Here is a 27,870-nt window from a genome sequence, read left to right as displayed (position 1 = left end):
GCTAAGTCTCCTCGTGGTGAGTGGACTGTCAGAAGTGTAATTGGACACATTTGTCTTTCTACAGTGTCGGGACTCACTGACAAGCTCTATCCGTCACCAGATGAAGGCAGTTACCCACAACAGCAAGCATCCTGGAGCAGAAGTGGTCATCCACAGGAACGGGGCTGACGCCCTCCAGCTAGGCGGACTGGTAGGGTTAGAGTTGAGACGCTGATGGGCAGGATCGCACTTTGACCCGGCCTGCTCAGTTATGCATTGCTCTTTCCCCACCTGCCCAAATTCAGTTTCTGTGTGAGCTTAAGTCTCATGTCAGTACCCCAGACAGACCCACCAAGCCCATGTAGAGAGACCCTCCACTCGTGCTGTCCAGTTATCCTCACTATGTGGTCCAATTGCTCACCTGTTTCCATGTCTGAGCGCCTTCACCCACCCTCAGCAGGAATCCTACCAGGGTGAAGTAGCAGAACTCCTGACTCCATGCCTGGATTCCAGTAAATCCCTCCTGCACGGCTGCTGTTGGCCAGCAGACCTCCACTTGTGTGTACTGAAGGAGAGTCCAGACCTACCGGCAGCAGTGTTGACTGCACACAGCTTAGTGGTGCAGCACCTGCCCAGCAGGAGCGAACTATGTCCAGTCTTTGACACCGGGGAGGAAGTCGACGGCAAAGCCTGCTTCTCTTATTACAACAGTTCCTGCCTGAAACCTGCCTTCACCACCCTACTCTTCAGCTCTGGCTTCGTTTAAAAACCTTGCACACACAGCTACATACCCATAAACACACATGCGTTTGCTTACCCTCTCACAACCCACCTGGCCCCCATCAGGATCCCATGGGTATACAGGCTGATTTGAGTCCTCGATGAAAATGAGAAACCCCTACAGAACATGCCCTAAGTACCAATGTCTACTCTGAGTTTTCTAGCTGTGAACAGGAGGGTGGATCTTCTTCCTCTACCCTTCCTTCCCTGAACAGTTCCTTCTCAAACCACACTGAGTTCAGCTCAGCGGGGTCTAAGCCGTAAATCAGTTCACCTTCTAGAATCAACCTAAGCACACACAGAGGGCTAGCTGATGCCTATTGGATAATTTGTTTCCATTTCTTGATTTGGTTGACACTCACCGCTCAAGTGCCTGGACTCTTCCAGTCGTCCCTCTTTTTGGTTTCTCTGTGGTTCCTACTCAGGACATGTCACCTCCTAGCCTCAGCACTGTGGGGCCCTCAGAGTTCACTCGCTGCCACTGTTTACTTCCTCACCTGATGTCCTCTGCCCTTCCCACTGACCACAGGCTAGTCTTCCCTGGAGGTCTTGTCACACATCCCCTCCTCTGAAGCCTCCCACTTCTGCAGGACTTAGAACCCCTGTCCCTCCTTGCTTGTTGGGCCCTGGACAGGAACTCACTGGACTCGCGTATTCTGTTTCTCCAACAGACTGAGCCCAGAGCGGTCCTAGGCTTTCTCTTTCCCTAGTATTTGGTGTCAAACGGTTGCTTAGGATGCTCTGCCCTGCTGGAAGCCACAGGAAAGTCACACCCAAGGAGGAGTGGGTGGAGCTGTCACGACAGCTGTGGGTGGCGGGAGGTTGGCACGGGTTGAACAGTCACAGCGGGAACCACTAACCCCCAAGCTCGTGGGACCTTCGGCCTCAGACCGGGGCCACCTAACTCTCAGCTGGGGTCTGTTGCTCTTTTGCTTCTTGATGTTGGTGCGATCCTCCGAAAAGAGGGTATTAAATGACAAGTTCCAGGGCTGGCCATCAGACGGGCATGCTGTAAGCTCTTGTCCCACACCTGCCAATGGTTTGCTCCTTAGCCTTTGTGTGCACCTCATCTCGTGGTTCTTTCTTCAGTAGTACAAAATATTCCACCCTCCCTGCATACCCTTCTGCTCTTGGGAAGTACTGCTCTTTGAGGCCTTCTCTTGTCACTTCCTTCCTACAAAAAGAACCTGTCTTGAGACCCAAAGAGGTATGACTGGGAAGGGTAAGGTATAGTTCACATGTGGGAAGAACTATCGAAAGGGCTTCCAGAATTCCTCTGAAGTGTCTCCTCCAAACACAATCCAGACAGCCGTTCTGGATCTATCAGCAGGTTTTGCTCAATGGTAGGAGGTGACTGGTCTGTCTTCCTGATGGAGTGGCGTGATCTACGAGCAGGGTAAGGCCAGGAAAGCACTGCCACAGAAGCAGGAAAGGCTGGAACCAAGAACCAGGGTGACGGAAGGGCATCTGCAGTGGGATCAAAGGCCTCTCAGGTACCCAAGGAGGCCCTGCTCACTTACCTGGCTCACTAAGGTATCGGCACACAAAGATGTCAGCAAAGGCCTGTTGAACAGCCTGCCGCTCTCCTGTCTGGGAAACATGGAGGAGTGCCCGTGTGCACTTGCTCGTCTGTAGAAAATGAACCTGTTCGTGGTACTAGACTCTACGGCTTCCTCCCTTTACACTCCTGCTAAAACAAAACAAACACAGAGCCAGGTATCAGCCACGGTAACGTCCCTGCCACAGGATGCTGCTTGGCTGTGACAGGGAGGTGGGGAGGAAAGTTGCCCCCCCCCCCCCCGGGAGGCCTGCTTCATTTCAGCTCCGTTTCTATGTCCCCCACAGGCTGAGATTCAGACCACATATGTAACAACGGAGCCATCAGCATCAGGAAATTCAAGAGCAGTCACTGTTCTGCTCTGACTGGGAGCAATGAGCCAGGTAAAGCGTGAAGGGTTGTCTGGGGACTCACATATGCTCAGCTTTTAGGAGAAAAGTAGAGGGAGGTGGCCCTGGCTCCAGACTCCCTGGCTTGTGTGGTTTGGGCAAGGCGCCTTAATGGAGCTGGGAAGACACATTTGCAATCCAGATAGGCATTACTCCAAGAGCTGGAGTTCATGGGGCTAACTGGCCTTCTCTTGCAAATTAAATTGCCCTTCACCAGCAGGAAAAGGCAAGAGGCTGGGCTGCCCTCTGGCCACCACTGTTTTCTTCTTTCTATTTCACAGAAAATAGTTTTCCCTACTATACCAGTGGCTAATAAACGAGGACTTCATGCAACCATTGATTAAAACTGTGCCTCAGTTATGAGACCGTTGCCCTGAAATGTGGCTGTTCTGTTTCTCCAGAGGCTGGCTTTGAAACCTAAATGAAGCCCAATGCTTTCAGCAGCCAGCTCTGCTCCCTGGGTGGAATAGCATGTCCGTGGCTCCCTGTGACTTGGCACAGCTTCCCACATGCTCTGGTTTCCCACAGGCCAGAGTATGTGTCAACACACCCCAAACTTGCCTCCTGCCGACACAGACCATTACGCCCAATTTTTCCTATACTTAAATTGGGTCCCTAAATGATGCTTCCCAAATTCCAGGTCTGTCAAAGATAAGTTAGATTTAAAAAATTCCTATTTTGCCACAAATTTCCTTCACTACTGCCCACATAAGGAAGAGGTGAAACAATTTTTAGAGATAAATGACTGACACGTTGCGTTTCCTGAGTAGCCAGTGGGAGTCAGGTACGCACCGTGAGCTCACATGTACGAATGTGATTGCTAAATGTGGTGTCCATGCAGATCCATAAGCAGCAACCTGAAAAGGCCAGGCGAGGCACACCAGGGGAGAGAACAAAATACTTATTCCAGCCAAAATGAGGAGAGCCACCCAGGAAGAAAACGTGAATTCTAATTGCCCAGAGCAAGTGTTCCAAAATGGTACCCAAAGGGCCTGGGTTTCACAGCCTTACAGATTTCCACAGGGAAAGAGCTGGGCACGTGGCCCAGTGACAGCGGGCTTGTGCATGACAAGTCACCACTTGTGCAAGTTAGTCACCAGCACTGCAGGAAAAAATAAAGAGTCGGAATTCTTGATCCCTGGCAAGTGTGATGTCGTTCAGCTGTAACCCCGAACTCTATGGGACAGAAGTGGAGGGTTAAGAATTTGGTAGCAGCCTAGGCCGCCTATCAAGTTCAGGGCTGGACTGTGATCCATCGAGTTTCTAAAATAAAATAAAACATTACATTTAAGAGGAACAAGAAGGGAAACGGAGCGGCTGTGCTGGTAGTAAAAGCCTAAGAGTTTCATTGGTCGTCACTTACACATCCAGCCAACAGTAAAAAGGGTTCGGGTGAGAGTATTTCTTACCTTTATGGCATCAAAGTCTCCAAAAACCTGTCCATCTGGGGTCTCTTGTCTTGTATTTCCTCCAGACTGAAAACTTTATGACCTCATTCTTTTTTTTTTTTAAAGATTTATTTATTATGTATATAGCATATATGCCTACAGGTCAGAAGAGGGCACCAGATCTCATTACAGATGGTTGTGAGCCACCATGTGGTGCTGGGAATTGAACTCAGGACCTCTGGAAGAGCAGCTAGTGCTCTTAACCACTGAGCCATCACTCCAGCCCTATGACCTCATTCTTGTGACATTTTCTTTAAAAAAAAAAAAAAAAAAGCCAGGCGGTGGTGGCACACTCAGAAGACAGAGCCAGGCGGATCTCTGTGGTTCTAGGCCAGCCAGGTCTACAGAGTGAGACCCAGGACAGGCACCAAAACTACACAGAGAAGCCCTGTCCCAAAAACAAACAAACAAACAAACAAACAAACAAACAAAAACGGTGTTTGCTCGAATGTATGTTTGCGACCACCTGCATGCCTGGTGCCGACAGAGCTCACAGACGGTGTCTAATCCCTTGGAACTGGAGTTACAGATGGTTGTGAGCTGCCATGGGGGTCTGGGAACTGCTTCAGTCTTCTTCAAGGGCAGCAGACTCTTAAACCATCTTAAGCTCTGAACCATCTCTCCGGCCCTCTAGTGACATTTCAATCCTTTTTTTTTATTTCTCATTTTTGACCCAGATCTTCCTGAGTTAAAGAGCTGAAGGTCCAGTGGTTGTGTTCCACAGGAAGAGGCCAGGAGCAGAGGGGCAGGGGCAACAGGAGGGCAGGCGGCTGAATCACACACGAGTGCATGGTGTCCATTGGTGGGGCCATGTCTTTTCGTTCCGCCCCCAGTTTGGAATGTTGGAACACATAAAAACAGAACAGACAAGGAGCCGTCTAGAGTCCTGGCGTGAGAGTGCTCCTTACTCCCGAAGACGCTCCTCCTATGCTGTACTGGAGCCTGGGAGCCTGGGGTGAGGATGGTGACAGTCTGGTCCGCGCTGGACAATGAGGAGACTCTGTCATCAGTTAGGACCTGGTCAAATGAGGTCCAGTCAGAACTAAGAGCCCCTCTGTAGGGCTTTTGTTTCTTTGCAATTCTAACTCCAGTCGAATTTTATCTTCGAGAATCTAAGCCAGCAGGTTTAGGATAAACCACAGGTCACGAAAACACATCTTCCGTCGATTCGATCCTTGTCCTCTCCATCTTCCTTGATCTTGACGGGCATTTCATAAAACCATCAGCTTGTTCGTTAAAAGATCTGGAAAGCCTCACAGGGTCTAATAGTGTTAACACTTTAGAATCTCAGAGTCGCTGAGCCAGACGGCGCGGCCTGCGGGATAGGGTCGCAAAGCTGGTAGTCCTAGGGCAGCCATGGCACTTCCGGTTCCTGTTCCTAGCCGCGGCACTTCCGCCCGTGCGGCTCGTTGGCATGGAGGCCAGCTGGTCTTCCCCGGTGAGCGCCGTGGACGCCGCAGACCCGCAGCTGCAGCGTTTCGTGGAGGTGGAGACGCAGAAACAGCGGGTGCAGCTGCTGGTCCACCACATGACGGAGCTGTGCTGGGAGAAGTGCATGGACAAGCCCGGGCCCAAGCTGGACGGCCGGGCCGAGGTCTGCCTGGTGAACTGCGTCGAGCGCTTCATCGACACGAGCCAGTTCATCTTGAATCGACTGGAGCAGATCCAGAAAGCCAGACCGCTCTTCTCCGAAAGCCTCTCTGACTGATCTCGCCCTTTCCCTCCTTGGAAAAGGAAGGTAGGCCGGGAGATGAGCTCTCAGGGGATGGTGGTAGAAACGGCCCCGGGGGGACAGGTGCCACTTCATCCAAGAGTTAGGAAAGATTCATCTTTTTGGTGTTTGTGGGGCGTGAGGGTCCTGGGGGTTTGAGTTGTGGGTGGTTATTCCTTTCCTTTTTTAGGTAGGGTGTCACTATGTAGTCCTGGCTGGCCTGGAATTTACTCTGTAAACCAAACTAGCCTGGAACTCCTGCCTCTGCCTCCTGAGTGCTAGGGTTAAAGGCATGCACCACCATGCCTAGGGAACTACCAGGAACTCTGATTGTGTTTTTATTTTAATTTTTTATTTTATGTGCATATGTGTGCTTCTATGCGAATGTAAGCCACATGAGTGCGGTGCTCATGGGGGCCAGAAGAGGGCTTCAGATCCCTGGAGCTGTAGTTGCAGGTAGTATGAGACACCCAGTATGTGTGCCGGATCGGAACTGGGGGTCCTCTGGGAGACCAGAAAATGCTGTTACCGGCTAAGCCATCTCTCAGCCTGTGGGTTGTGTTTTAGATGGTAATCTTGTGAAAGTGACTGGCAGATAAGTGGAGGGCTGCATAGATAGGTAAATGTGAGGCAGGACTTCTCTCACGGTCCCCTTAACTGCCCAAGTTTGGTAGTAGAACTGCTTTCCATAGTTTGGGACCACACAGGTAAATCCCCACTTGTGTGGGTTCATTTTAGATGTTATATTATGGCAGATGTGGACCCAGGCTTGATGACACATGCCTTTAATCCTAGCACTGGGGGCAGGTGGATTGCAAGTTTGAGGTCAGTCTGGGATATATAGTGAGATACTGGATTTTTTAAGGGTTTCTTAAGAAATTAAAATTATCATTACAATTATGACTGAAAACTTACAAGATGTATCTGATTCTAGAAATCTCATACCATTTTGGAACATATACTAATAATACATTTATACAAATACAAGTCTCTCGAATGTTCAGGTGCCTTCTAGAAATCTCAGAGTTTTTAAGAATTTGATTTGGAGATATTTGTTAAAAAGATAAAGGAGTTTAAAATGCTTGATAAGTGTTACCTTGGTTAATCACTCAATCAAAGTCACAATAAAAAAATTTTAAAAGGGGGCCAGTGAGATGGCTCAAAAGGTAAAGGCGCTTGCCACGTGAGCTTAGCGACCTTCATGTGATGCATGGAGTCCACGTAGAAGTGGACAGAGAGAGCTAACTTCACAGTTGTCCCCTGACCTTTACATGTGTGCTGTGACATGCATGCACCCCAAACAATAACTAATTTTTTTAAAAGTCTTAAAGAAAATAAGTTTTAACAAAAGCTTAGTTCTTTCAAGATGGAGAAAACTTCCGTAATCAGGACTGAGTGAAAGAGCACAGAGCTCTTGAGTCTTCGTTCACTAGGCTGCTCCTCAGTCTGAGGTCCACTGGGAGATAGGAATTGGTAAACAGAGATGGGCTTATTTAGAGTGTGGGCCAGAACTGGGCAGAGAAGGATTCAGAGGTGATAGAGAAGAGGAATCCAAGGCTGGGACACAGGTGACAGGTTGGCTATGAGATAAGGTGCTGTCAGGGTATTGGGTTATCCTCACAGCTGAATGGGGTGGTTGCAGCATGGGTGTGTGGGTACGCTCCATGGAAAAAAGACTCCGAGGCACCTTAACAGTGAATTTAGCCTTTGGCAGCTCCAGCCTGGAAGGACTGAAGCACTCTGCCTTCACCTAGGGCATTTTTATTTACTCTATTTACAGTTTAGCCAGTTAATTTCTGTACCTTCAAAGCAACCTAAAAGGAGCTCCCAAAGATAAAATGCCAAGTGCAAATTACTTGATTTCTCAGGTACCAGGGTTTTCTGGTTTTCTGAACCAAGTTTTGCATAGGCCTTTGATTCTTGGGGGACTCTGTGATCCTTGACTCTCAGACAAGATTCACATAGGGTGATAAGAGAAACAAGAGGTATGGTAAACAAAGGAAGGATTAGGGCTGGGTGCTGCTCTCTGGAGCCAGGCCCGGAGCTCAGCAGGAATGCAGCCACAGTGGGGTGCCCTGGAGAAAGTTTTCTTCTTCTTGTCCATTCCTCCTTCTTGAGGGCTTTGGATATTTTGCTGGAGGGCTTCTCTCCAGGTTCCCCAAGCCCTGCAGTCCCACAATCCACTTATAAAATAACCACTCAGACGCTTATATCACTTATAAACTGTATGGCCGTGGCAGGCTTCTTGCTAACTGTTCTTATATCTTAAATTAACCCATTTTTATAAATCTATACCTTGCCACATGGCTGGTGGCTTACCGGTGTCTTTACATGCTGCTTGTCCTGGCGGTGGCTGCAGTGTCCCCCCCCCCCTCAGCCTTCCGCTTCCCAGAATTCTCCTCTCTCCTTGTCCCACCTACTTCCTGCCTGGCAACCTACTTCCTGCCTGGTCACTGGCCATCAGTGTTTTATTTATATAGAGCAATATCCACAACATCTCTTGACGGACTGATGAGAAAATCCTGAAGTATGTCTGTGCCTGGAAGAAATAACAAAGCACATGTAGAGGTCAGAAGGCACCCAGTGAGGTCACCTCGGGAGCTGGGAACACGGCTCAGTCATCGACAAACTTGTTGCCTTTTTGCTCTGCTGAGAACCGGTGCCTGTCTGGTGGCTCTCATCAGTTTCTAACTCCAGTTCCCGGGCCTCAGCATCCTCTCCTCACCCCTGGACGCATTCTACACACATGGTACACTTCCATCCTCAGAACAGGCTGGAGAGATGACCCGGTGATTAAGAGCACTGGTTGCTCTTCCAGAGGACCTGTTTACATTCCTAACCCCCACATGGTGGCTCACAGCCCTCCAGAGCTGCAGTCTCAGGGGATCCAGCACACCCCCTTCTGGTATCCATAAGCACTGCACACACATGGCAAACAGACATACATGCCCTTAGAACACCCATACACATAAAATAAAAATAAAGGTTAAAAACTGTACATATAAAATAAATATTTAAAAGGAAGGACCCTGTTCTTTGTGACCTCTCAGCTTTGGTTACTTTTGGAAGGGCTGACCCAAGAGAGTCCATTTTTTCCCTCCCTCCCTCCTTCCCTCCCTCCCTCCCGCCTGTCTCAGAGTAACAATGGACATACTCTCCCTTGGAGCACTTTACTAAAAACATATCCCCATATTTGTAACTTTCTTTATAAGACACACCTCAGTTTCCTCACAGACAGTGGTTTCTCCTCTTGGAGTTTCAATCATAACCCTTAGCAGTCCTGTGCCAGCACCTTGTACAGACCAACTTACAAAGTCTATAAAGTATGTGCTGTTTTCATAACACCCTCAAATGTGGAAACAGACCCAGTATATTTAAACTTGTTTAAAGTAAAAAAGCAAAATGTTGAAGTATGTAAAATTTTAACCTATGATCCTGATGTTTTGTTACTTTTGACTTATCTAGGAATGACCCAGACCTCAAATGAAAATGACTTAACCTGTTATAGATGCTTCTGTAGTTGTATTGAGACAGGCACTCATTCGTCCTGAACTCCTGGTTCTCTTCCTTCACCTTCCATGTGCTAGGATCATAGGCAGGTATGCCACACATGGCATTTAATTATCATAACATGAACTTAAAGATGAAGAAGCTATATAAACCTGCACATTACCATTTTTCAGAGTTACTAAGATTTAGGAAGGATTTAGGGACTGGCAAGATGGACTAAAGTTGTTCCTTGGCAAGCTTAACAACCTGAGTTCAATCCTGGACCCAAATGGCAGATTTTGCAAGTTGTCTTGTAGCACAAAAAAAATCTAGTTGGTCTTATTAATAAAAACCCAGAGTCAGATATCAGGGTGAAAGCTGAAAGATCAGAGAAGCAGAGCAGCCAGCCACTAGTTCTTACCTCTACACAATCCTCAGCCGAAAAGGACTCCAGCTCCTGTTTCCTCCCACCTTATATTCCTCTCTCCACCCAGCCATATCACTTCCTGTCTCCACCTCCCTAGTGGTGGGATTAAAGACATGAGATCCAAGTGCTGGGATCAAAGGTGTGTGCCACCACTGCCTAGTTCTGTTTCTGGATCAATCTTATGAACTCACAGAGATCTGTCTGCCTCTGCCTCCCGAGTTCTGGCCTCTGTGGCTACCTAGTGGCTGGGTTTGCACTCTGATCTTCAGGCAAGCTTTATTTGTTAGAGCATACACAAAATATCACCACTTTGTCCTCTGACCTCCACACGTGGTGTGTGTGTGTGTGTGTATGTGTCTATGTATAATAAGTAAGTAAATGTAAAGAAGAAAAAAGTGTTTAGGTTAACTTTATTAAGTTCCCTTTTTTCCGTATCAATGAGGTAACGAGTACATAACCTACAAACACATGTATAGATAGAAGTTTACATGTGCACTTAAGATACACATGTGTGCATTCATATACTAAATACAGATAAAATCTTACCACTTTCATTCAGGGTTTGCTGCTTGCTGGCTTATCATGGTCCTATGTCAGACTTTTCATTACATTTTTCGCCCCAAATTATCTATATAGCCAGGCAATCCTAAATATGCATTTTAAAGGTAAGACTTTTTGTTGAAACAAAGTACAAAATGTACATCCTAAAGAGATAGAACTTGGCCCTAACTATCACTGTTTGCTTGGAAAAGAAGCGAGCACACCAAGGCCCGGGCCAGTTAAAACAGCAGAGGGGAGAAGTGTGTGGTTTAAGACCTTTTCCTATAGTGTGAGTCTGCAGAGAGCGGGCACCAGCAGAGAAGAAATGGTCCTCAGCTCTGTTTTAGAAAGACTTCAGGAACAGGAAGTTACAATGTCAGAAAGCCACACTTGGAAGCTTAGTTGAGCTGAGAAACATCATCCTTACAGTGTAGGTTGCTGTATTACCTTCCTGGCTCCAGGGCACAGCCCTTTAACAAACAAGGCACGGAGCACTTTCTGTGCCTGCTTGGGCCGGCTTTGGAAGGCACCTATATTAGTTATTTTCTGTTGCTGTGACAAAATACCATGACCACAGGTGACGTGAAAAAGAGTTTATTTTGACTCTGGTCCAGATGGAAGTCTATAGTGGCAGGAGAAGCATGACAGCTGGTAGCTGGAGCAGGAAGCTGAGTGGTCACATTTCCAACTGTAAGCACGAAGCAGAGAGAGGGAAGAGAACCGGAAGTGGGGCAAGGCTATAAACTCTGAAAGCCCACTCCTAATGATGTGCTTTCTCAACAGGCCTCCCTTCTAAAAATCCCATTACCTCTGCAAATAGTGCCATCAGCTGGGGACCAAGTGTTCAACTGTCTGGGCCTGTGGGGGGCAGTCCTCATCTAAATGACCAAAGCATCTTTACACATGTTAAAGCAGCTTTTCTTGTTTAACTTCTTATTTTTAACTCTGGGTGCGTGTGCGTGTGCGTGTGCGTGTGTGTGTGCGCGCGCGCGCGCAAGTGCCTGAGGAGGCCAGAAGGGGTCGCCAGATCCCCTGGAGCTGGAGTTGCAGGAGCTGCTTGACATGAATGCTCAGAACTGAACACAGGCTCTCTGCAAGAGCAAATGTGCTTTTTACCACAGAGCCGTCTCTCCAGTCCTCCTCGTTTTTACTTACTGCAGGCTTCAGTCATTTTAGAAAGAGGACATCAAGTCTAGGGAGATGGCCATGCAAGACATCCTGAGTTCAATTCCCAGAACTCATATTTTAAGAAAAACAAATACTGGCAAGACATATTGGCACACACCCCTAATCCCAGTACTTGGGAGGCAGAGGCTGGTGGATCTCTGAGTTTGAGGCCAGCCTGGTCTACGGAACAAGTTTCAGGAGAACTGTTACATAGAGAAACCTTGTCTTGGAAAAGAGAGAGAGAGGAGAAAAGAGAAAAAAATATTGTACATGGTATCAGCAATAGGGATGTGGCAACATGTAGTTCCCTGGGGCTTGAAGCCAGATAGTCTAGCCTAACTAGTGAGATTCAGGCCAGAGAGACTCAAAAAAAAAACTAACAAACAAAACAAAAGGTGGACCTGAGGAATGACAGCCAAGGTTGGACTCTGGTCTCCACACACATGCTCACGTGTGTACCCCCCCAACACACACACACACACAGAGAGGGAACACCTCACGGGAGGGGTTCTGGGGCCTTAGGAGGAGCATCCTGGAACCCTAGCTCCGGTGCCTTTGTGGTCCTTGGGTGAGGCAGCTAAATTCGGAGATGTCTTCTGAGCTCCAGGCTGAAGTGGAGCCCAGCGGAGAGATTAAGGGAGCTTTGACAGAGTGAGGTAGGGATGTAAAGTACATCTTGCAGGAGTCCAGGTGGGCAGACTGGGAGGGCTGGCTGCCCAGGTCTTTGTTTGTTGTGGCTTTTTTTTTTTTAAGGTTAAGATGGAATCAGAGTGATATAGGGTTCTGGGAATGAAACTGGGCCTCCCGGGCAGAAGAACAGTCTTTTCCTTCCCAGGCCCTCACAGTGTGCTTAGTGGAGAAACGGCTGTGGGAAGACAAGATGCCACGTTGTGTGAAGTGGAAGGCAAACCCGTGTGGGGAAAGCCCTTCCCCGTGTGGGTCTAGGGCCTTGTTGGGTAGGTCACTTAGCAGGGATTTGTGCCTGGGAGGGTCACAGGTGGCAGACAGATGGACCGCCTGAATATTAGGGTCTATATTGTAGGTGGGAAATAGCAAACCGGGCTTTATTGTTGTTGGTTTACCTCCTCTGCCTTTCTCAGCTGAGCAGAAACTACCCAACCATATTTTATTGCCACTGGTTTACATTTTAGTTTTGGAGCTAGAAGGTATTTGGGGATGTCCCACTACGTAATGAAAGGCTAATGCTGTTTTCTCTGCCAACTTTGCATTTTGTTGATCTTTGCTGCGAGGACAGCATTTGAACATACGCCCGCCCCTCTATACACACTGCCAATTCCCCAATTCCCTGCCTACCCCGACATCCCCTTTCCCGAGGACTCGGGCTTATTAAAGGCAAGCCCCTTTAAGTTGTTACTCCAGCCTTAGCACTCATGTTCTTATAAGAGGGAGGGCGGAGTTCCTCTCTCTCCTGGAGCTGCTTTTCAGGTATTGTCCCTGCCTAGTTTCCTGTTCCTGGCTGTCCCCCGGAGCAGACGGCAGATGAAGCAACAGCATTCTGGTGCGTTCACCGCCAGGAGATGTGCAGTGCTGTGCAGCTTTCCCGGAAGGGGGAAACTGCAGCAACGAGAGGGAGAAAGTTAATAGGGTTGGGTGTGTCGGGCAGGAGGATGCAAGAGAGGAAGTCCTGGGGTTTCCAAGAGGAAGAGACCCCATGCTCAGTCAGTTGAGAAACTGCTCTAGAAGCCTTGGGTGAGAGTGGAGAAAGAGGTGGGATTGAGTGGAAAGATGCTGGACTTTGTTTGCTTACTCAGAGCCAGGCAAGTGATTCCTGCTGGAGGAGAGTCTCTTAAAAGGGTTTCCATGGCAATCAAGCAAGGATCTGCGTGGTGAGGCGCTGTCAGGAATTACCAAAGCAGAAGCTATGGACCCTGGGTCAGTAGATTGACTCATCTGCAATTTAGCTTTTGGGTCCCTTTGAAGAAGTTGCTAGTCAGTGATTGGTTCACAGCTTTTATACCGGCCTTTAGCAGTGACTGCAAACTAGGTTTATTCTGGACAAATGAAACTGAAAAGCAGTTCCCTGGAGCCTGATGGCTTCAAGTGCTTAGAAGACCTGGTGAGACCCTTTACCAACGGGCTGAAGCTGGCCACTTGGATGATGGTCTTTGCTGGTCTTTGGGAGCATTGGTGGTGCACCTCTGCCGTCCTCAGCGGGTCAGAACAAGATGTGGCCAGAGAGGCTGGAAGTCCTCAGCGTTCACCCTGAGCACTGCCCACTGGGCTCTCGTTGAGTGCAGGAGCTGACCCAGCATTCGATCCGGTCCCCCCTTTGCTCTGTGGTGTCAGCGCTCCAGTCTTCGGTCTACCTTCCTTTGGGTGTTTAAGACCTTGTAGGTGGCCCCCAAATTAGCCTCTTGTTGTTTTGCTGTGGAGGGAGTTGAGGCTCCCTGTGGGTTTCTTGAGAGACCCCTTGGCTCCTGTAGCTTTCCCTTCCGCCACCGTGTGGGACGTTGTTGACCACGTGACCTCTCCTGAAAACAATGAGGACATCTCCTCTCCAATGACCTTCCTCTTCTCAGAATGTCTGCTGCTTAAAGTCCACCCCCTGGGGTCTGTATGGCCCTTTGATTTGAGAATTCCCAACTCCTGTAATCCCTGGGTCTAGACAGACAGTGGAGGGCTGGCCTTTTAGTGTTAGCCTCTGGTTTGGGCCTCCGAAGTTTGGTTAGTGAGCACCCAGAATATCCTTGTCTTAGCTTCTTCCTCTGTTGCTGATTCATTGATTACCTGCCTGAAGTCGTTCCTGTGGGTGGAGGTGACTGGTACACTTGATGGCTTATATTAAGGCCCCTGGTCCCCAGATGTGACCCAGTAGATTTGACACCATTCTACTTCCATGATATCCCATGACCTTATAATAGACAGGCAGGCAGTATCTGTGGACTATGGGAGATCTTAGCCTCAGAGGGCCACTATACTGCCCGGGCTCCTGCCCTGGTCTTCCTGTTTCCTCTTATTTATACTCAGAGCATACTAGTCTAAGTTACGTCTTTTGTCCCTTCATAATCCATTGTCTGCCTGACAGCAGTTAAGGAGATACCTCATGGGACAAGTAAATAGGGCAGTTGAGATTTCCCAGCTCCTGGGTCAACAGGTAGAAAGGCTTGTAGTTAAGGGCTTGGTGACCACCTCAGATGCAGCAGGGAAATGGAGTGCAAGAGCCCCTGGTTAGATGGACGGTAGCCTTAGAGGGCTTGTTACACACGTGAAATATGGGTGCTGGTGCATTGTGGAGACCAAGCATGCCAAAGCAGCCATAGCCAGAGGAAGGAGAAAATGAGCAGATAAAAAAGCCTTGGGGCCTGTACATCTGGGGGATAAGGCCTTGAGCCCAGGGTAGCGAGGCTAGTGCACTTGAATGATCAAAGCCCTCCTTGAATAATGAGTATAACCATGCTGCTTTTGCTCTGCTGGCTCTAAATTTCCTGCCTTTGAGTAAGGGCATACATTTTCCTTCTGGTGTATCCTGATTAACTCTGCACACATTCTCTTCAAGCAAGACAGCCTTGCTTGCAAGTCTTCCTTGGCCTCTTCCTCCTGATCAGATGCCCCCTTTCTACCCTCCCACAGTGTGTCCCCATGTTAGTGGACACTAAGTGACCACCTTTGGTCAGGTGGAAGCCACTTACGGAGGTGACAACTCCCACTCATTGCTGTCCTGCCAGGCTTGACATCGGCTGCTACAGAAGAGGAGTCGGGAGATAATTAACAGAGGAAGGCTTGGGAATGGGCGCTCTTCCACACCTGCCTTCCACACCTGCCTGCCTTCCACACCTGCCTTCCACACCTGCCTGCCTTCCACACCTGCCTGCCTTCCACACCTGCTTTCCACACCTGCCTACCTTCCACACCTGCCTGCCTTCCACACCTGCCTGCCTTCCACACCTACCTATCACACCTGCCTTCCACACCTGCCTGCCTTCCACACCTGCCTGCCTTCCACACCTGCCTTCCACATCTGCCTACCTTCCACACCTGCCTGCCTTCCACACATGCCTTCCACACCTGCCTTCCACACCTGCCTGCCTTCCACACCTGCCTACCTCCCACACCTGCCTGCCTTCCACACCTGCCTGCCTTCCACACCTGCCTGCCTTCCACACCTGCTTTCCACACCTGCCTACCTTCCACACCTACCTACCTCCCACACCTGCCTACCTACCACACCTGCCTTCCACACCTGCCTGCCTTCCACACCTGCCTGCCTTCCACACCTGCCTGCCTTCCACACCTGCCTGGCTTCCACACCTGCCTGCCTTCCACACCTGCCCTCCACACCTGCCTGCCTTCCACACCTGCCTTCCACATCTGCCTACCTTCCACACCTGCCTACCTTCCACAGCTGCCCTCCACACCTGCCTGCCTCCCACACCTGCCTGCCTTCCACACCTGCCTTCCACACCTGCCTGCCTTCCACACCTACCTCCCACACCTGCCTGCCTTCCACACCTGCCTACCTCCCACACCTGCCTGGCTTCCACACCTGCCTACCTTCCACACCTGCCTTCCACATCTGCCTACCTTCCACACCTGCCTACCTTCCACAGCTGCCCTCCACACCTGCCTGCCTTCCACACCTACCTCCCACACCTGCCTGCCTTCCACACCTGCCTGCCTCCCACACCTGCCTGCCTCTCACACCTGCCTGCCTTCCACACCTGCCTACCTTCCACACCTGCCTGCCTTCCACACCTGCCTGCCTTCCACACCTGCCTGCCTTCCACACCTGCCTGCCTCCCACACCTGCCTGCCTTCCACACCTGCCTGCCTTCCACACCTGCCTGCCTTCCACACCTGCCTGGCTTCCACACCTGCCTGCCTTCCACACCTGCCTGCCTTCCACACCTGCCTGGCTTCCACACCTGCCTTCCACACCTGCCTGCCACACCTGCCTGCCTTCCACACCTGGCTTCCACACCTGCCTCCACACCTGCCTTCCACACCTGGCTTCCACACCTGCCTCCACACCTGCCTTCCACACCTGCCATGGAGTCATCTACTGAGCACCTGCTCTGTACCTGGGCCTGAAGAGAAATAGTTGTAGTTCTGAGCCAGGAGGTAAAATGGAAACTGAGAAACCTTCGAGCCGTAGAGAACTATGTGGAGTGTGACTTGACACTGGCAGCGGGGGGTGGATGTCAGGCCACCTGCATCCCCAGCAGAGTCACCAGGCAGAGGAGCAGCATGGAGACTCCTGTCTGAAGTTAGAGCCCAGAGGCACAGAGTCACCTGTAGTCGTCCAGGCAGCTGCTGACGTTGCTGAGACCCAGACCAGCCTGGGGCTCTAAAGCAGATGCTATTAAAGAAACCAGACATGGCCACCTCCCCTTGACTACCCACCATGAAAACCAAGCCAACTCTAACTCGTCACAAGTGCTTAGAGTAGAAACAGAGACTAGGCAGAGATGGGCTGCCTTACTTTAGTGTCTGGAGCCTTTGAGTGCCTGTGAACTAGACCTTCCACGCAGAAGGCATGCTCTGTCTTGAGAACCAGGGACTGCGACTCGAGGCCCTCAGAACCAGTGGCTTTGTTCTGAATTGTGATAACGTGTGCCCAAGGGCTTTTAAAGCCAGCTCTAAGGCTGGACAACAAGGGACTTCATGACCCTAAACTTTCAAGCCATGTTCCTTGCCCTCTGGTCATGCAGCTTCAGCTACGCCGTTTTTTTTGTGAGGAGTGTCAATCAAACAGCTCAGCCTACACTGTTTCTCTGAGTTGTCACACTAATAAGTGACAATTTTACTCGAGCGGCAGATACTCAGTGAAGACTCGACTCCAGATACGGGAAGCACCACAGCTGTGGCTGCTCCAGATGACGCGGCCTATCGTAGCCTGCTCCAGTCTGGGCAGCTGGTGTAGTCATAACTGGCTATGTCGGCCATGTTCCTGGGCTGCATTTTCCAGTCAGTGCCTGAGAGACAGCTCTTCTGGGCACTACACCCCAGCGCTGCAACAGGAAGCCCTGGTAACAGTGATCTGGATTGCTAACTTACAGCGTTCATCACAGGCACAGTGGATGTTGAGCTGCTTGCCTGAAAAGTAGATGAAACTCCATGGCTTCCAGCCCCAGCCCCAGTCACGCCCTGGTGGGTTCCTGCGCTGAGGAGGTAAGAGGCAGTGAAGGGTGACAGGCATTAGACTCTGAAGGGCTGAGATGGACGGAGGTAGAGACTGCGGACGAGACAGGTATAGGGCCAGTGGGCCGTTCAGTGGATAACGGTGCCTGCTGCCAAGCAATCCCCAGAACTCTGCAAGTTATACCTCCACACACGCACCATGGAGCGCGCGCACGCGCACACACACACACACACACACACACACACACACACACTTGTTCCTTGATCGCCTCACGGAGTTTCAGGAACAGCAGGGGTGATCCTCATACCTTAGTAGGGAGACAACAGCAGTGGCCCCCAATCTCAGCCTCCTTTCCTGCCCATTCTGGGCAGTTGCAGGCTTCCACTCCTTATTTGGGAAGAGTTTGTAATAATAATAACAACAACAACAATAATAATAATATAAAGTAATAACAATAGGAGGAGAAGGAGCAGAAAAAGAAAAGCCAGGCATGGTAGTGTACTCCTATTGTACCAGGGAGAAGCTGGGGCAGGAGGATTGCTGAGAGCTTAAAACCAACCTGCTTTACAGAGTGAGTCCGAGGCCAGGACAGATCAAAAAACATTTTAAATAATACATTTTTATTCTATGTTCATTGGATGAACATGTGTCCATCCTACATGTATGTCTCTGTGAGGGTGTCAGAAACTCTGGAACTGGAGTTACAGACAGGAGTGAGCTGCCTTGTTGGTGCTGAGTATTGAACCCAGGTCCTCTGGAAAAGCAGCCAGTGCTCTTAACTGCTAAAAAGATTTTTTTTTAATGTGCTTACTATAAAGACCTAACATGAAATTTAAATTCCCAGGTAAACCTTGCCGAGCAGTACTTAAAACCCAGCCACATGCCCCAGGGGTTTGGGTCTGTGCTGGGTTGGTTTTTCTTCCCTGCACTGGAGAGAAAGTGGCAGTGTTATCCTGTTGTTACTTCTCCTTCTCTGTCAGTCAGTAATTTTGAAAAATTCTGTTTGTGTTCAAGTCACCAAACAGGGCAAGAGCCAAGAGAAAAACCCGCCCTTGATTCTGCCTACAGACCGGCCCTGTGTGTCCACCACATTAACAAAAGAGCAAAGGGAGATGCCACATGAGAAGTTCAGATCAGGATGACAGCGGGGGAAATTTCACAGGAAAATGCCCCACTGAGAAATTTAGTTAGGAAAGCAGCTTCTGGGGAGACCCTGGGCTCGGCTCAGTTGGCTGACCTGAGCTCTCTCACCCCCATTCTAAATATACAGAGCCCACACACACAGGGTGGGGTCAGCAGTGGATGCACTTGTGGGCAGGCTTTGGGTAAGGAAGCCTCACGTCTCGGGCCACATGGTGCCTGGCTCCAGCACCAGGAACCGGAGGGTGTTTGGAGTGAACACATTTTCTTTCTCTCTCTTTCTTTCTTTCTTCCTTTCTTTCTTTCTTTCTTTCTTTCTTTCTTTTTTTCTTTCTTTCTTTCTCTCTTTCTTTCTTTTTTTTTTTTTTCTACAGCTTTCCTGTCAGAAGGGTTCAGCCTCAAAGGGGTATGACAGGCTTCGGGACACACTGTCCCAAGATATGGCATGCTAGCATCTGAGAAGGCAGGAAGGTCACATTTAACATCCCTTTAACATCCCTTGCTCCTCATCCTTTAGCAGGTCAGAAAACCTTTATTAGCCCTGGGTTCTATTCTCAGTATTACATAAACTGGACTTGGTGCTTCACACTTATAATACCATCATTTGGTAGATGGAGGCAGGAGGATAAGAAATTTAAGGTCTTTCTTGGCTACATAGGAAGTTGGAGGCCAACCTGAGCTAGAGACTCTGTCTCAAAGAAAAAAGCAGTGTATATTCATTGTACAAAAAATGATTCCATAATGACATCTTAATATATGTATACATGCATGTGTGTGTGTAAGACACACACACACACACATATATATGTTAATATATATATAAAATACTCTTTACCCATAGTAGCCTTTCATTGGTCTCCCTTTCTTCCCAAATTATTCCCTTTCTACTCCCATGTCTTTTTAAGATTTACAATTATACAAATTTGAGAAAATAGGTGACATTTGTCTTTCTGAATTTGTTTTAGTGCATTTAACATGGTGATCTGTTTTATCCATTTTTTCTGCATGGTTTTCTTTATGACTGAATAAATGCCATCTCATGTGTACACCGCACTTTTCTCCATCTATTCACTCACTGATAGGCAGCTAAGTTGATTCTATAACTTGGCTATCATGAATGGGGCCATGATCAACAGTTGTGTAGTTACCTCTCCTGTACACTGACTTGGTTGATTCCTTGGTTAATACCCAGGAATGGTATTATTTTCTTCGTTTTGAGGAACTATCAACAGTTCTCAAGTACAATTGAGCAAAAGGGGCTGATATGATTCTGTCTAGACTCTAGACCCTTCTTGGCCTCTGGGGTATGGTGGGATGAAGGCGTATGACCTATTTTCAGGCCAGCAGGATGAGAGAATTCTCTTATGGACAGCTCTCTTACAGAAAGGAGAAGGGAAGGGCCTTTCTCAACTGCCAAGTTGCCATATTTGGGGTGTCACAATATGAGCCCTGATAGATGTAGGTGTCTGTAGTGTTAATAGTTGTGGTTCGTTCACTCATTTTATACTCACTAGTTTCATCCTCTACTTAGATGTACTAGCACTTATTTTTTTATTCTCTGTTTGATAACATCTGAATTGCATCTCATCTGGGGCTATCACAGTGAGTGGTGCTACCGTGAACATTCCTGTCCCATCATTGGGCAAACACACACACTCATTTTCCCCGAGACAGCCACACTGAATTGCTGTGCTCTGGGGCATGTTTCGGTTCAGCCTCTAGAGGCTTTTAAAAGTACTAAGAGGACCAGGTGTGGTAAGGCACACCTTTAATTCCAGTACTCAGGAAGCAGAGGCAAGCAGATCTCTGTGAGTTCAAGGCCAGTTTGGCCTACATAGTGAGTTCCAGGACAGGCAGGGCTATGTAGAGAGACATTATCTCAAAACAAAAACAAAAACCCAACAATCCTAAGAGAGAAAGTATTTTAAAACTCAAAAGTAAGAAAAGAAAGTGGAGCGTGATGGATATCATTGTAATCCCAGCACTCTGGCAGAATCAGGCAGGTAGTGAGCTCAATGCTAGTCCAGCTATATAATAAGACTGTCACAAAATTGATCAGTGTTTTTCCAACAGGGCTTTTCCCTCTATGGTTGTATAGTTTAGACTTGTTTAAAAAATAATTGAGAGTTGGAGAGACGGCTCAGCAGTTAAGAGTTCTTGCTGCTCTTTCAGAGAACCTGAGTTTGGTTCCCAGCATTATATCCTACCTGCCTGTCGCTCCAGCTCCAGGAAATCCAGCCCCCTCTTCTGGCCTCCACAGGCACCTGGACACATGTGCAGACACTCACTCGCACACGCACGCGCGCGCGCACACACACTCATAACTCTTGGTGTTGGAGGAACGGCTCAGCAGTTAAGAACACATCTGCTCTTGTACAGGACCTGAGTTCAGTTCCTAGTACCCATACTGGGCAGCTTCCACCATCTGTAATTCCAGCTTCGGGGACTCAGCACCTTCTGGCCTCAGACACTTGCGTTCCTGTGCACATACACAAGTACACAGATAGTTTAAAAAGTAAACATTTTTAAAAATGACAATAAAGATAGAGCTCAGTGTTAGAGCGTTTGTGTGAGTGTTTGCGAAGTCCTGGGGTTGGCATCTGGCGCCACCACAATTACAATAAAGATAATGATAATGATAACATGTTTTTGTGGGTTTTTTTAGTTAGGATCTCAGTTGGAATCATAGGCTGGCCTGGAGCTTATTGTGTAGCCTAGGTTGGTTGGCCTTGAACTCATGTTGAATGAGCTACTATCCCTGGCAATAATAGTAATTAAAAAGTAATAATATTGAGAGGCTGATGTGGTAGCCCACACCTGTACTCCCAGGAGGCATCCTGGAATACATATTGAGATGAGAGCCTGTCTCAAAGAAGGGGGAGAATATAAATATGTGTAGTTACTCAAACTTTGCATTGAAATCCACAGTAAGTTTAATTTTTAAAATTGTGACAGTATATACAATACAAAATTTACCATTTCATCTAGTTATACTGCGTTTGAGAACATCTTCATGGACCATATTCAGAAAAAATTTAAACCAGGTGTGGTGCCTCTCACCTGTAAGCCCAGCACTTGGAAGGTGGAGACAGGAAGATTCCTGGGAGTTAAGGACAGGCTGAAGGATACCATGACGCCCATACCAGCCTGGGCTAATGAGTGAGATCCAGTGTCAAAATTTTTGTGCTATTTTAACCAATTGGGATTTTAGTGTCATATTCGTGTTTTCTGAAAAACAAAACAGCGACACAGAATGGAAAGAAAGCCCGTTCTCAGCGTCGGGGGCTGTCCTAGAAGAACAGAGTGTGCCAAAGGACAAGTGCCTCAGACATGCCAGTGATGTTCCCACCAGGAGCTTGAACAGACCCTGGCCCATGGTTTACTGACGATAAAGGAAGGGCATGCTCTTCTGCCTCAAGTCCAGCAGACTGCAGAAGGAGCTAGAACTTGGTACGCTCTTCTTAATCTTGGCTGTGTTCACCCAAGGGTGCCCCGTTTGACCCCGTCTGCTTTGGGGTCAGCCAGGAATAGTATAAACCTAGAAACTTAAGAGGAGCTGGGGAAAGGACCTGTGGTTTGACATTTTTCAGAATTCTTTTTTGTGTGTATGTGTGTGAGAGACAGGGAGTATGTGTGTGTTTCAATAGTGCTTTTCATGTGTACAGCTCAGCAGAGGAAGAACTAAAATAGAAGGGGCCCAGAGAGGAGGGGTGCTGGGAGGGGCGGAAATGTGCTCAGAACACTTGATGATCTCCAAATCTAGGCCTCTGGAGGGCTTTGGAGGGGTGGTTCAAAAGCAGGTCCCCACCCCCACCCCACCTGAAACTTTCCCAGCCTTCTCTGAAGCCTTCCGAAACCCCAAGCTCTATCTAGCCTGACTACAAGGTCCCCACAGCTCAGGGAGACAGGGGATCCTTGGAGACTAGGATCTGACTTTAGGAGCCTCCTGACTGCCAGCAAGGCCTTCCTGCAGCTTCAAAAGGGAAGCTACACCATGCCACCATCCCCTCCACCACAGGTGAGACCAAGGTCTCATTTTGATCAGAGGAGGGTGTGGCAGCAAGGTGGAAGGGGGGCAAGATACCGCATCTTGCTGTGCTTGACAGCACCTGCTGAGTTCATCACACTGCAGGTTTCTTGGGGACCAACGTGAGTAGAAAGAAACAGCCAGGAGGTTACTGGGAAAGGGCCAAGACACCCTTTTCCCTTAGCCTCTCTCTCAACTAGTTCCCTGACTAAAAGTGCCTACCTTTCACACCCCCACAGTGCTACCCACTGCCCCGGGGTCTCTGTTCCTCGTCTGGTCACTCTTCTACCTTGTGTGACTATGGCTGAGAAGGCTACAGGGGTCCCACTGTAGCTTAGACTCTGTCACATCAGGGGCTCTTCCTTCAGACACCTGCTGTGGAGCATGATTACCTGGTCATCTCTTCTCCCATGGTCTGAGACTTGTAGAGACAGTCCAGATGGATGCTGCCCATTTCTGTCACCCAGGACCTGAGTCGGTGGGGGCTGGGGAGGCAGGAAGGGACTGGAGCGAAGGTAGGGGAGGGAGAAGGAAGATGGGAACAGAGAGAGGAGTGGGGAGGTTGGGTCCACAGAAATGAGTAGTTCCCTCTGGCTTTGCACCCTTCCCACCACTGGAGACATTCAGTGGATGGCTTCAAGTGTCTACCTTGGCACTAACACCTGAGCAGACACTCTTCTCACTCGGATCAGAACCCTCCCCTGGGGCATCTAGCATTTCCCTCAGGACTACAGTTATATAGGTGACGTGTCTGTGGCAGTTGTGAGATGTGCTTTCCAGAGCACTAAGACACTTGTGATTTGTACTTTTAGCAAACGTAAAGTTGTCGCTTTGTCACCACAGTCTGGTTCTGGAATACTCCCCTCATCCCCCAAAACTGCAGTTGCTCAGTTCCATTCCAGCCCAGAGTGGCCTTGTCTGCACATTTCTGATGCACAGAAACATATAATTTGTAACTTTTGGAGTCTGGCTGCTTTCACTGAACATTATTTTCTTGAGGCGTATATTATTGCTGAATATTAATCATTAATCTCAGGTGAGTGACATCAGCAGAGAACTTGATCACCAGAGGGGGAAGACTAAGAAGCAGAGCAGGAGTGGTAGGAGAGAGCCAGGGGCGAGATTTTCCTCACACTTCGAGTTCTCCTCCCCCAGCTGGGCCCCACCTCCTGAAGTTCCCGGTATCACCCCGAATGGTGTCCCCAGCTGGAAATCGCATCTTCAGCACAGGAGCCTGAGGAGTCATTTCATATTCCAACCTTGGTGCTGTCCTAGAGTGTGAGAGCTGTTGACTTTATTAACCCTGTGTCCAGACACCGCTGGCTCTCACAGTCCGTCTCCAGCTGTTGTCTTGGACCTTGGAAGCACATCCTTTCATCTGCAGCCGTGACAGCATTGTGTCGTTGTGCTCCTTGTCTTATTTTGTTACATGGGTGGGGGCGTAACTCCAGGTGCAGAGGAGCAGCCGTGGCAAGGACTTCACCCCTACATGCTTCACGGTTAAGTGTCAGTTGTGATGGACACAAGTGTCTGCAGGCACCCTCGGGCCTATCAGTCACGTGGCTTTCTGTGCCTGGAGTGCTGAGCTTTTTATCAGTGGTCAGCTTTATCGAGTGCTTTCTTGTCTATTGGGATGACTAGACACTGACAGATTCTCTGATGATAGCCTGCACTTTATTTGTTGATTGAACCTGTTTGTCATAAAGCACTCGTCTGTGTTTAGCTCCCAGACTTGATGAGAGAACAATTTTACAGGAACTAGAGGCTAAATCAGGTCACTTACACAAAAGGCAGCCAGTGAGTGTAGAAGAAAAAAAAGACAGTGATAGCTGTGTCCTGCCCCAAAGAGAACCATCAGTGGGGGATCCCAATGGAGAATGGTCTTCAAAGAACCACTGACCTTATATAAAATAGGGGGAAAAAGAATCTTGAGAAGAAGTCTAGGTGTGTTTAAAAGAAATGATTTGATAAACAGCTTGCAGTGACTGAACTGTGTATCTGAGGAGACTCCTGAGTGCTGGAGCAAGACAGGACAGGATCTGAGGTGGAGCTAAATTTTCTAGACTAGAGAGAAGCAGCAAAAGACTCAGAAAGGATGAAACCAGGGAGACTGAGTGTGAAGTTCCTCTTCATCATCAGCTTGGCTGGGTTCAGAATCCTGGAGACACACCTCTTGGTGTGTCTTTGAGGGGGTTCCAGATAGGTTTAACTGAATATGGAAGACCCGCCCTGCATGTAAGTGCACCCTCCTGTGGGCTGGGGTTCTGGACTGAAAACAAATAGAGGGGAGGGGTGGGGGGAGAGGATGTCAACTGAGCACCAGGATTCATCTCTCCGCCTCCTGACTGCTGAAACAAGGCAGCTTCTGCCTCCTGTTCCCACCCACTTCTGTCCTCACTGCGACCTAGAACCAACCCCACTTCATGTCCTCACTGTGACCTAGAACCAACCCCACTTCATGTCCTCACTGTGACCTAGAACCAACCCTTTCTTCCTTGTTTGTCAGATGTTTTGTTACAGCAACAGCAAAGTAACTAATACACTAAGTGAGCTTGGGATGAAGGAGGAAAAGAAGGGGGATGAACTCTGGCCAGGGGCAGGAGGAGGGGGATGAACTCTGGCCTGGGGCAGGAGGAGGAGAAGGGGGATGAACTCTGGCCTGGGGCAGGAGGAGAAGGGGGATGAACTCTGGCCTGGGGCAGGAGGAGGAGAGGAAGGGGGATGAACTCTGGTATGGGGCCTTTTGGTATCTGGCATCACTAAATCCTATGCTTTTGAGGTTCTGGTTGTAGCATGCACATCTCAATAGTTGCTTTTTTAATTGTTGAATATAATTCTAGAATTTGGAGTTTTATCAACAGAGAAGGAAAATAAAATGAGAAGCAGAGCTAGTAGTACAAGAAGGGACCTAGAACAAGATGCTTCCAAAAGCTTCCTCCCAATTAGCTGCTTCCTCTAGCCAGGCAGCACCCACTGACACCCAAATGTGCCTTCATGTTATGAATCTGTCAGTTAATTATTAGCCAATCACTTCCCAAAAGTCCCACCTCTGAACCACACCTTTAATGTATTAGCCTTTGGGGAAGGCCACATTATATCAAAACTATACCAGGTGCTTTGTTAATACTAGTATCTCAAAAGACTGGATATGTTCATTGCTACTTTTAATCATATGCTCTGAGACCTACATTCCTGGGTATCAGAAAATATCCTGGTGGTGAATCCTAAAGATCTAGCTCCACGCAAATGACAATGTCCTGCTGTGGCCTTCAGTCTTGGCTTCTCATATCCTGCAAACACCGCTGAGCACCTTGTGTGTGTTGGACCAAGGACGAACACAGTAGACACTGCCTGTGGTGGAGGAGGCACAGAGCAGCTCATTCAAACTGCAAGTCTGCGAGTCACAACTGAGAGTTAGGGGCGGATGGAAGGGCAGACGTTTCTCATGGGCAGTGACATTTGATCTGGCTTTTTCAGGATCTACAGAGAAGCATGCACAAGGACACAGGACTTTCCTTTAACCAGAAAAATCCCACGTCAAGAACATGTATACCTCAGCTTAGAGTTCAGAGAAGCAGAAAGCAGAAATTTCCCCTGGCTGTGGGGTTGAAACAGGAAACTACCCAGGAACCCTCTGCAGACGAAACCGGGGATTCCCAGCTCCCAGGACAGGTGGACGGTTTTCACAAGAAACATTCTCCATGCGGCTTCCACCTCTGCCCCGGCCTCTTGAAAATGGAAGCTCCGAGAGGCTACCGGGTTCTCGCCGGTTTGCAGTGAGACCCTAGCATGTGTGCCTGAGGTGAATCTGCCACTGGGAATTATTCATAGGTTGCATAAAGAAATCTTTCAGAGTTGATAAGGAGCAGTCATGTCTTTCTGTACTTGACAGTACAGTGCCTGCCTTCTGGAGACAGAAGGTCGTCACTGCCTTGAGCAGGTGGAATGCCTCACACCTGGGTTGTTGAGGTGTGAACAATGCTGCCTGTCCCAGAACCACACATGTTGGTCCAGGGGACTGTAAGGTCTTAGCTGGTGCTAGAGCTACATAGGTTATGGATTCCTTCCCTCAGAGGGGACCTGAGCTAGAAGGACAAGCCTCATATTGGTAGGGGATGGGTTTCCCTGATCATTAAAGGAGAAGTAGGATTTCTACAGTGTTTCTCTATTACTGCCAGGACCATTACAGCTTGGATGGTCCTCCCTTCCCCCTTGCCCACGTTCAAGTCCCAATTCCAACAACCTGAGAATGTGTATAGAAGGCCAAGTGGACGGAGCCTGATCTACAGACTGATGCTGATGTTCAGAGGAGGAGATCAGGACACAGAAAGATGGCAGAGACCCGGGAAAGGCAGCCTCAGAGGAGGCCAGCTCTGCCTGTGTTTTTACCAGGGGCATGCAGGCTCCAGAGCTGTGAGGAAAAGCATCTCTGTGGTGGAAGTAGCCTGGTCTGTGGTACTTGGTTACCCAGCCCAAGCAGATGAACACAGCTCTCAATGGACACCCACATTCTGTCACCACAAGAGTAAATGTAGATGCTGGCCAGGAGTCATTGGTTAGAAAGGCCCTGTCACTCCCCAGGGGTTATTTCAGTGTTGGGTGACCTGGCAGCCTACTGGGGACAGAAAGTGGGGTTTCAGAGTTGGTTTCCCAGCAACCCAGGCTCTGCCTGCTGATGTCAGCAGCTGCCTTACAGTAAACACAGTTTGTTGGGGCAGATTTTGCCTGCCCAGAACTAATCTTCATCAGGTTAAATGGCTCTTGGCCTCAGGGACATGAGTGGCTTTTGATGTTTAAAGAAAAAACAACCCAAAGCTCAAACTGTAACTTGGTCTTTTACCTGGTTTATTAGACATACCCCATTGTAGTTGGACCTTTTTGTCAGGACTGCAGGCTCCCCAGTAATGACACAGAGACTTATTATTAATTTTAAAAGCTCGGCCATAGCTTAGGCTTGTTACCAACTAGCTCTTATAGCTTAAATTAACCCATTCCTATTAATCTACATATTGTCACATGGCTCGTGGCTTTACCTGTCCTCCAGCATGTCTTGCTTCCTCTTCGTCTCCTGGTGACCCCCTTTCTTCTTCCTAGCATCCTGTGTGCCTGAAAATC

General features: G+C 48.8%; 1 protein-coding gene across 1 annotated transcript; it reads left to right on the top strand.

Moving 5' to 3' along the window:
* The first annotated feature begins 68 nt into the window (after positions 1-68).
* Positions 69-27,265, top strand: LOC114692514 (putative mitochondrial import inner membrane translocase subunit Tim8 A-B). The gene is made up of 3 exons (XM_028868313.2): positions 69-2,700; positions 4,832-5,892; positions 26,233-27,265. The coding sequence occupies exon 2, from the start codon at positions 5,569-5,571 to the stop codon at positions 5,860-5,862; it is 294 nt and encodes a 97-aa protein (XP_028724146.1). The 5' UTR covers positions 69-2,700; positions 4,832-5,568; the 3' UTR covers positions 5,863-5,892; positions 26,233-27,265.
* Positions 27,266-27,870: the final 605 nt, after the last annotated feature.

This window comes from Peromyscus leucopus, chromosome 9 (genome assembly GCF_004664715.2).
Source record: "Peromyscus leucopus breed LL Stock chromosome 9, UCI_PerLeu_2.1, whole genome shotgun sequence".
Classification (NCBI taxonomy): Eukaryota; Metazoa; Chordata; class Mammalia; order Rodentia; family Cricetidae; genus Peromyscus; species Peromyscus leucopus.
The sequence above is the reverse complement of the archived record's forward strand: the minus strand, read 5'-3'. Positions and strand labels throughout refer to the sequence as shown.